This window comes from Cibotium barometz, chromosome 18 (genome assembly GCF_041138505.1).
Source record: "Cibotium barometz isolate CiBa-2024 chromosome 18, ASM4113850v1, whole genome shotgun sequence".
Classification (NCBI taxonomy): domain Eukaryota; kingdom Viridiplantae; phylum Streptophyta; class Polypodiopsida; order Cyatheales; family Cibotiaceae; genus Cibotium; species Cibotium barometz.
In genome coordinates, this window is record NC_141063.1 from 12,349,343 (window position 1) to 12,360,396 (window position 11,054).

Here is an 11,054-nt window from a genome sequence, read left to right on the forward strand (position 1 = left end):
TCTCTCTCTCACACACACACACACACACACACACACACACACACACAATTGCAAAGGCGAGGAGGAGGGAAGGAGCCTTAGGGAGGCTATGGTTGACATTGTTCTAAGAGTGTGGAGGAGGTATGAATGCACCTACACAAGGGACACATGTTGTAAAGCATGCCATTGATTTAGAGAGATGAAAAGCAATGAAGCTGGGAAAAATTAAAATGATAGAGCTAGGTAGGGGTGAAAATGTTGTATTATACTATACTGTTTATATATATATATATATATATATATATATATATATATTGTATTATATATGCAGTGGTGGGACTGAAGAAACATGCCTACAAGCCTTAATACCTATATATCTAAATGAGGGGGTTTGTCTACACGATGCAGGGAGGGGCCCTTGATTTTGCATTATCCACTTGCCAGCAAATATTTTTTTTTCTCAGCTTACTCGTCGCTGGCTTGTCTACACAAGCACGCACACGCACACGCACGCGCAAGTACGTACACACACACACACACACACACACACACACACACACACATCCATACACATGTTATTATTGACACTTCATCTTATGCAAACAAGACAATTAGCGCAGATCTTCTTGCGGTGCTCCAATTTTCTAGAATTTTCCTTGGGACGCCAATTGCAGGGTTTCATCTTCCTCTTTGGATGGGCAATGCGAGTGTGAAGGTCGGAGAGAGTGGATCTGATGCAGAGATGATGTTGATGCGGGGCGTTTCTAGCAGCATGGTGGTGGAGGCAGCAGCAGGGCCCTCAGACTCCCCCATGGCCTTAACTCCACCTGACTCCTCCCCTTCCATCATCACAGCCCAGGTAACCTCCCACAGCTCTCTCTCACTTTAAGTTCACAAAACACACATTTCATGGAGCTTTCTCTGACATCTTGGTTTCCAAATGGCCCTCCCTTCGTGTTTGCAGATCCCTCAGGTTCCACTCCACCATGTAGATGAGCTAGGGCGGCCATGCAACTACCCGTTGCAGAGCAGCAGTGATGATGGCCCACCAGAGACTACCATTGCTACCTTGATTGAGTGGAATCACGGCGGGAACGATGTCTCTGTAGAAGGGTCTTGGGATAACTGGAGCACAAGGTTCAGTTTCTCCTACACATTTAATTGGAAATTCCGAAAGAGAGCAATCTGTGTTCATTCATGTGTGCATGCATAGGTCGTACAACCTTCAGTAGAGAGGGAACAGCCCAGGATGTCGTTCCCATTTCGGAAGCTGGGAGCTGCCGCAGAGCGACGACCCTTTTTCAGAAAAGGAAATGGCTGACTGGCTGACTGTTCCCTGACGTTATGGTACTAGGGAGGCAGATTGTGATGTCAGCACTGCAGCTTACATAACACTCTTTTTTTTGGGGGGGCATACATACAGATCTCCTTTACACAGAGCAAGTAAAGACTTCACGCTTGTGAAATTCCTTCCAGCAGGAGTATATCACTACAAGTTCCTTGTGAATGGTGAGTGGAGGCATTCACCAGATCTGCCGTGTATGTACGACAAAAATGGAAATGGCATCAACATACTTGATGTACAGGTCAGTTTCATGTATCAAGTGTTTATGGGTTGTCTTAAGTTTTGGAGTTTCTTTCATTTCTGGGTCTGCCACAAATTCAAATCAGACACCTTTGCATGACAAGCTTTGAGTCTGCATAATAGTTCCAAGAAAAGTGTTGTAGTTGCCTAGTACAAAAAGTTCCTGTCCAAGGTTTTGAGAGAGTTTGTAGCAGAGTAATATTATCTCTATCACTTGGCCCAAGGACCTTTGAGAAATCGAAGCGGTATTGCCTTGGGAAGAAATGTATGTTGCTGTATGACACATTGATTTTGATTCAATCCAGCAAGCATCTACTCGAGTGCTGCGGTTGTTACTCTTGCAAGGAGGGTCTGTAGCATTAGCAAGGGGCAGCTGCACATGTATTTTCCTTCAATTTTCAAATTCAATGTTTCTCACACCACTGGTCATGAAGCAGCTTAGGTGATGCAATTCATTGCAATCACGGTTGCAAGAGAATCGACATTAAAGGAAATTTGGATGCTTTTTACGGTGGTCTTTTTGAGCCAAAAGGAAGTTTTTAGCAGTGTTGAAAATAAAGAAGAAAAGCTCAAAGCTTTTTTGCTCATGACATCTGATTGCTGAGTTTTTCTGGCAGGATTATGTTCCAGAGAATCTAGATGGCATTGCAGAGTTTGAGGCTCCAAGCTCTCCCGGGTCGAGCTATGACAGCCCTTTTCCTGGCCCAGAAGACTTTAGCAAGGATCCACCATTATTGCCCTCTCAGCTGCACCTCAACAGTCAACTCGAGTCCTTCCATCAACTTCGCAGCTCAACACCCAACTCGGATGCTGGTTCCATGGATAATTCGATCCGGCCACAACATGTGATCCTGAATCATCTTTTTGTGGAGACCAGGAAAGCTGCATCCAGCACTCCAGTGCTTGCCCTTGGCTTCACTCAACGCTTCCGGACCAAATATGTCACAGTTATTCTGCACAAACCTCTCCAGATGTAAATGCAAACTGCAATGTTAGGCACAGGGTAAAGAAAAAATCAAGGAGAACTTGTACAATTTCTAACTTCAATGCAAGGCAAAGGCTTTCTCATTTCTAGCATTCGCGCAGACTGTCCTTGTGAGGCACATTTTTCTCAACTTCTTGCACATATCATGTGGAGTCTAGACAGTTGCACATTCCTGGAAAGTTCATTTAAGGAGGACCAAGCATGCTAAGGCTAGATAGCAGCTAGTAGTACATCAACATGGTGATAAGGGTGTTCTTAACATTACACACCACAACACAGTGATAAGGGTGTTCTTAACATTACACATCACAACACACACCTGTAGTGTCCATAAAATCACAGAGTTCTTTTGGAAGGCAGCATTGCAGAAAGGTGTGAGAGACCTCTACGCGAGCGTATGCCCCCACATTCCGGACATAGCTTTGCCTTGGCATAATCATCATCAAATACTATGCAATCATACAATGAAAACTAGGTAATCTGATCATGTCACATGAATGGTCAAGCTAAATTTCTTAAAAATTGGGCAATTTAAGCAATTGAGGCTATGGATCGTCCTTAGATAATTTTTCTTTTTCTAGAATGTCTTCTAGCAATCTATATCTCCTCTTCACTGTGGTTGAAACAACGGCCAAATCTGGGTCATGCGCAGATAAACCTGCAAAATTGATACCGCTGAAAGGATTGCCAGTGTGAGCTTTGAGGACACTTGTAGCAATGTCAGCGGAGTATATCTCGTGGGTTGCGCAGATAAACCTGCAAAATTGATACCGCTGACAGGATTGCCAGTGTGAGCTTTGAGGACACTTATAGCAATGTCAGCGGAGTATATCTCGTGGGTTCTGATTTGGGCAGAAAACCTGCAAACTATTTACAATGCACCCGCAACATTTTTGTTTTCACCTGTAAATTTTGCTGCAAAATCTAAGGCATTTTTGCAGTCAATCTTCATGCTATGGCGATGGAGAAGCTGCCAAAAACGCTAACTTCAGCAGGGACCTGATTCTTACGGCGATGGCAAAGCCCTAACAGAAGAAACTCTGTTTCGAAACCCTAGCATAAGTCATGGAGATGGCGAGAAAAACCCCTGGCAGGACGTTCTTCACAGCTATGGCGATGGCGAAGCGTGAGCTGCGTTGACTTGCTTCACACGATTGGGGGGACGGGAGAGAAACTCTTGCCCTTGCCCTTGCCCTTGCCCTCAAACAAAAAAAACTCATCCTCCCTCTCTCTCTCTCTCTCTCTCTCTCTCTCCACCACTCAAGGCCACATAAATTAAGGTAATTCACTTATTCTTGTGTGTGCACTAGGTCCATGTCATGCAAGATAGGCCACTTAGGATTCTTAGTCTTGTGTGTGCACGAGGTCCATGTCATGTAAGACATGCCACTTAGGATTCCTCTTAGTCTTATGTGTGCACGAGGTCCATGTCATGTAAGACATGCCACTTAGGATTCCTCTCGTTCTTCTTTGTTGGCATGGTGGTAGGAAGGCTGGGGAGGAGGGAGAGAAGGTGACACGTGTATGAGGTCCTTAGTATGTTGGACCTAAGGTGTAAACATTAATACTAAGGACCTTAGTATGTTGAACCTTAGGTCCTTAGTATTTTAGACTTTAGGTGCAATCATTAATGCCCACTAGGCGGGCATTAATGAATACCACCTTCTCGATTTGATAGTATGCCTATTACTATTACTTTTTCCAAAGGTATGGACAAGTCTTACACCTATCCCTTTTTACAACGGGTATAATGAGAGAGACTCTAACATAGGTGCATCCCAAGACCTTCAAACACTCTATGTAGAAAGTAAAGAGCTAAAGGGGCTAGAACCAAAAGGGCATGAGGGTACATGTAGTCTCTTATATGTTATGAGTTTTAATGTTGGTCTAAGGCAAACTGCCAACAAAGAAAGTGCGGTGGGTTAATGAGTCGAGCTAAAGAGAGGGTTGCTGCACCCTCCGTCATTCTCCTCTTTGGGGGGATGTTTAGTTCAACCTTGTCAAAGATTTGGTGCTTCTCGAGAAGCTCTTTGCTTGGCTAGGGCACTGAGGGTAGTAACTTTATTGCCAATGATGTTGTCATGACCTTTGTACCACTTCAAGAAAATTAAGCTATACACATGCTCAGCAAACATAAGCATATTCATAGACTTGAAGCAAACATAAGCATATTCATAGACTTGAAGCAAATCAAATACAAGAACCATAGTATAAACAATAAATAGAGAGTTAAGCATCACCATCACAACAAGATTGGGTGCAATCTCCCTCTCTCCGCCATGTGTGTGACTCACTTTCCCACACATGGTATTTAAATTCATATTAACAAAAATAGCCCTTGAAGCTATATTACTATCATGTGAATACATAATTGTTTGGACTCGCTCAAACATAGCAACCTAAATCCACACAAGTATATATTCAGTATCGAGTATTAAATAGAATCACCCATGATACTAAGCTAAATACAATGATACACTAGGCATCTCCAATGCACCATAGAGAGAGTATACGTCACATGTAACATTTCCTCTTGCTTGGATTGTAATTGGCCTCAATGCTTGTGTGCTAATATGAGCAAATAAGATCGGGATATTGACGAAAAAACCATTCACCTAGCATCTTCAATTGGATGGTTCTTGAAAGTCATACGAAGTATCATTTATAGAGAGAATATACAATTGAATGTATTGATGGAGAGCTTTTAAATAGTACAACTCTAGATAGGAAATATTTAAATGGTCTTGGTAAAATGAAGTGATGCGAACTACGGTCAAGTGTCGAGTTGGTCCATATGAATATCATGATTGTTAGTGTCTAATTCATTAACATATATACCGTCCCATAGTAATATGACATCAAGGAAAAGACAATAACAAAGGTAAATATTCTAAAAGTTTCTTTCAATGTTGGCCTATATAGCGTCCCATACTAGTATGACATCTAAGAAAAGACAACAACAAAGGTCAATATTCTGAAAGTTTTTTTTTTTTTGTAATGCGAGATTTTTATTTGTACCAAGCAATGTCCTTACGGATGAGAGCTGGAAGTAAGACTCGATCACGAGACCTTACCCCGAACACACACACGCTTCACCAATTGCTCTACCACGTGATCGATCACGAGACCTTACCTCGAACACACACACGCTTCACCAATTGCTCTACCACGTGATCAAGTCTTACTTCCAGCTCTCATCCGTAAGGACACTGCTTGGTACAAATAAAAATCTTGCATTATAAAAAAATAACTTTCAGAATATTGACTTTTGTTGTTGTCTTTTCTTAGATGTAATACTAGTATGGACGCTATATAGGCCAACATTGAAAGAAACTTTCAAAATATTTACCTTTGTTGTTGTCTTTTCCTTGCTGTCATATTACTATGGAAAGAACGGTATTCTGAAAGTTTCTTTCAATGTGAAAGAATAGTAAGTAACATATACTCCAAACAACATAAGACTACCATGATTATTGTGTTTTGCTCAAGTCTATATGTTAGTCTTTAGGTTTGGCCCCTACGATGGCTGCTCCACCATTCTCTCTATCATAAGACACATTATGGGGCTTAGAGAACTTTTGAGGTTTTGGACGAAACTGTGAAGGGCCTAAGAGAAGGTTTTGCAAATTTCTATAGCGAGTGAAAACAAGTTTCTTGATTTCAACTCTGTCAGTGGATCAGAAGCACACCTTGGAGCTCGTCTGAGAGATCAAGTAAAAGACAAGACGTTAGGGGTTGAAAACAAGGATTGGAAGAGATGATGGCTTGTGATAAGCACTAGTGTGGAATAATGATGAGAAAACTAGGGTTTGAAGAACTGTGTGTTTGCAGGTTTGACTCTAGGGTTAAGGGTAGGAGAAGGAAAACCCAGCAAGCACCATCGCGCTGGTACGCATCCATAGAAAGAAAACAGCGGAGATTAGGGTTTCCGGTTGAAACCATGAGCCACCTATCTTTGGCCGATTAATTTTGGCCTTGACTTTAGGGTTTCCTCTCTTATGCTTTCTTAAACACTTTTAGGTGCTAGAGTGCACATTTAAGGTATTGCAAAAAAAACCTCACTACGATGCATGAATGGGCTACTTCATGTTTTTGTTTTTTGTTTTTTCTTTTTGGGACCAATAATAAAAAAGAAAAAAGAAAAAGACAGCTTTACATGAACTTTCTAAACCCGCAGTCAACCCTCATTTGCATAAGAGCCACCATTCAACAAATTACACATCAAATCCCATCTGTCATCCTCTGAAACAAAAGAGGACTCCCTCCAAGATAAGTGGTATCCCAACAAGATGCATGCCTCAATCAAAGCTTCAGATGTGCAACCCCTAGAGGTCTGTTTTTCCACAATCTCCCCTTTTTGAAACCATATTTTAACAGTTGGTTTGGACCCCACTGGATTCTCAATCACAACGCCACAAAAATGTAACTAGCTTGTTTGACCTTCTTATACCACCTCTGTGTTCTAGGGCCATATCAAGTTGTCTTGATCTTCACCCTCTGCCTTCTGATACCCTACACAACAATATCCCAGAAGTTAGGCATAGCCCAGTATGTCTGCAAATGACCTCCCATGGGAAAAGCTCAAATAATAGTAGACTGCAGAGATTGAATCGCTCCACTAATTCTGTTAATCAAACATACATACCAACACATACAAATACATTTATGCATTAATCCACTAACATCCATTCCAGTATCACAAACTTTCTGAAATACAATGCAATTTCTGGAATTCCAGGTTTCCCATAAACAACAACATGTGATAATATTAAAGATTACATCCACATGTTCATCATTAGCTAACCATCTACCAAACAGCCAGTCCCCCCATCATTGACCCTGTACTCCTAAACCATTCTAGACCCATTTCCAAATTTTGACCCAAGCTCCTTTGCAAGGCAATCCCAAAAAGTATATTTTCCATCTTCCAAGGCAGTCCTACATCTAGGGTAGCATCCACTTGTGAAATTCCTTTGAATCAATTTGGAGCCAATGGGCAAAGCTCCCATACATACTCTCCACAAGAACACCTGAGATTTAGTAGCTATGTCCATTTCCCATATTGCTTTCCACTTCCTTCTCCAACAATCAGGGCTCCAATTTACTCTCCATAATATGTTATAGTGGGTGACATTGTCTTCACTAACCCTCAGGGCACTGTACAAAACTCTAGTTATACCTTTGTCTAGCTTAGAGCCATTAAACCAAGTATAATCCTTAATCCAACAAGTATCATCCACAGCACTAGATGTCCAACCTTTTTGCACTTCCTCCAACACATACCTGACCAGCTATGCTTCTCTGTTAGACATGGCAAGATCCATCTCCGATTGCTATGGCTCTTTCCATCCCACTAAAGCATTATCCCAGCAATCCTCAGATCTCCTCAACCCCTTATTATTCAATCTTTTGGCTATTCTGGGATCTTGTAAGGCTAGAGGGGGATTGAACTTATGAGTCCACCATATCCCTAAGCACAATAAAGAATCCCCTGAAGCTCTGCCACATCCATCCCATACCATGAGTTCCAACACCTCTTTCCATTTAGAACACAACATCCTGCATAGTGGGGAACCAATAATTTTGAGAGGGGCATGAGAAAATACTTTATCCTTCCAGCTTAGACCCTGCCACACTCCATCCAGATGCACAACTGAACATTCCACCAATTCCTTTACCATCTTAGTCTCGATTTCCTTCAAATTAAGGCATTTAGGCAGAAACACAACCAATCTGGCAATGGTATGGGAAGGGAGATGGAGGATGCCAAGTCCACCATCAGACTTAGGCATACAAATTTTATCCCAGGCAAGGCAGGCAAGAGCCCTCTTGTTAGTGTCACCATTCCTCCATACAAAATCTCTAATAGGTTTGATTAACTTTTGCTAGTGCCCTTATTTTTCTTTTTTCTTATCAAGAATGCTGTTGAGCTATTTCACTGAGCTCCAGATTTGAGCTTGTGCTACCTACTCTACTGCCCTAGAACCTACACTTTTTGATGCCACATAGTTGCATCAAAAAAATTTCCTATCGATAGATTTAGAGGGAGAACTTACTCTCTCTATCCATGTGTAAGAAGCTCACTATATCCCTTCACTATTAAAAGCTTTAGAAGGAGAACTTTCTCTCTCTATCTATCTATGTGTAAGAAGCTCACTATATCCCTTTAAATCATTTATGCAATCTTCTCTCACACTGTAACTACCCTAATTACAAAAGAGAAGGGGAATGAAGAAGATCATTGTCTCCCTTCCAAATCATTAATGTAGTCCTAGTGGATTGAGAGAACATCCTAAGTAAGCCCTACTCACTTAAATAATCTCATTTGATAAGCCCAAGTTGCTCTGATACCACAACTAAGAATTTTGTGGGGCTAGAATGGCTCATACAAAGTGATTAACTACATGATTTAAACAATATAATAAGTATTAATGAGGATGATAAAAAAACACATAAACAAGGCTATGACCTCATTGCAAATTCCACTCAAAATGATCTTGAGAATATGTTAGTTATGCTAAGAGCATCTAGATCCACATTCTATTTCTTGAATTTCTCAATAAAATCATCATAAAATACCATTCAATCATATCCCTCTAAAACTTGATTCTCTCCTAGAATATCTCAATCACCTTAAATATCTCTAGCTTTTAACCTTCTCTAAAATTTTCTTCATCTTTCAATAGTATCAAACCAAATGCTAACCCCATTTTGGGCTTAACAAAGGAACTCCCTACTACACCACGGGAATAGCAAAACAAGTGTTATGTAACCATAACTCTAAAAGTTGTTTATATTATGAGAAAAGCTGGCAAATGTCCAAGCTTGGTAGACTAGGGTTGAGTTTGGGCATCCAAGTGTGAATAAGGGCCAGTTGTATATAAGTGAATTTCTCATAATGCAAAGACACAACCCCCCTTTGTGCCAATTGAGTTGTGCTTGTTTACTTGCACTTGTTGAGAGAGAGAGTTGAGTGTATGACTCTTGTTGAGAGAGAGAGAGAGAGAGTTGAGTGTATGACTTTTGGTACATGGGCCTCTAGCTCATTGTGTGAGAGTGAGAGAGGTGAGTCAGTGCACGGAAGTAGAGTATCTTCTTGGTGGTAACAACAAGAAGGAAAGCATAGGAGCTTGGAGTTAGCAAACACTGGTGGTGCTTGGAGGCTATGAAACTTGAGCCGAAAGCAAGGTAAGTAACCTAAGGGTCGTGTGTGGATAAGGTTTAAGCAGAGTGATAGAATGTATGGTAAAGTGATGATTTTGTGTTATTTTGGTGAAGCGAGTGGTGCGTGAGTACTTGGGAAACTTGGAGGAAGGTATACTAAGTACCTTGGTTTCAATATTTTAGTTTTTTTAGCACACTGCTTTTTCACATGAAAAACCAATATATGAGCTTTTGTTCTTTTTTCAAAAACATCATAAAAACAAAAATACATATTGTTTTTTTGTTTTTTTCTAAGAAATTGATTATCTTAGCCATAGTGGAAATGCTCAAACTGTACTTTTTAAGTAGAAAAAAATATTTGGACCATCAAAATTAGAAATCTTAGTAATTTCTTGGTTTTTCATACCTACGAGTTTTTCACAACCGTGAAAAACTAGAGATTTTTACATCAATAAAAAGTCTCGATAATCACGTCAAAATTTACAAAATTAATTATCCAAAAATAGAAATTCTTATTATGACCATCTTATCCTCTTATCTAAAAGATTTTGACATGAAAAACCAAAGTTTCTCACGGCCATGAAAAACTCCACGATAATCACGTCGTAAATTTCTTAAGAAATCCACCAATAAGTTTATCAGTTGAGGATATTGAGTTATCCACATGATTTAATCATCCAAACTCACCACAAGTGATTTTGATATAAAAGTATACAAAAATTTTGGTGTGAAAAACTAGTGTTTTTCATGGAGATTGATGCAAAGTTATCTATGGAAGATCTTCTGCACTTGTGGATATGAAGGAGTATAAGAAGTTGGTGGGGAGTTTGATTTGAAAATTGTCTATGGAAGATGTTGTTGATATGAAGGAGCATAGGAAGTTAGTGGGGAGTTTGATTTTTCTATGCAATAGAGGGCCTAATATTAGCTTTGTAATTGGTGACCTTAGTAGGTTCTCAAATCAGCTCCGAGAGAACCATTAGAAGGCACCATTGGGTACGCCATCACTTACAAATCAAGAAATTCCTTCACTAGATGTTGTGACTCTAGCAAAAAAATCTGTTTCTGGATAATGTTTTCTTATTGGGTCTAAAATTACGTTCAAGAAGTAGCTTACAATGGTACTTCCAAGGTAGCATGTCTTAATTCATGTGAAGCAGTGTGGTTGAGAAGGATCTTAGGAGACATGGGTGTTACTTAAAAGGGAGCAATAGTGTTTCTGTGTGCGACTGCATGGTGATTGATAAGAACCTGGTGTTTCATGGTCACCCGAAGCACATTGAGGTACAATATCATTATGCGTGTGAGCTTATTATGGATGGAGAGGTGGAGTTTGTCTAC

At 40.4% G+C, this 11,054-nt stretch overlaps 1 protein-coding gene across 1 annotated transcript; it reads left to right on the forward strand.

Annotated features, from left to right (window-relative positions):
- The first annotated feature begins 538 nt into the window (after nt 1-538).
- On the forward strand, nt 539-2,632 carry LOC147628948 (SNF1-related protein kinase regulatory subunit beta-2-like). The gene is made up of 4 exons (XM_086812119.1): nt 539-838; nt 944-1,116; nt 1,403-1,565; nt 2,182-2,632. Exons 1-4 carry the CDS (start codon nt 674-676, stop codon nt 2,539-2,541), a joined length of 861 nt encoding a protein of 286 aa, XP_086668245.1. The 5' UTR covers nt 539-673; the 3' UTR covers nt 2,542-2,632.
- Nucleotides 2,633-11,054: the final 8,422 nt, after the last annotated feature.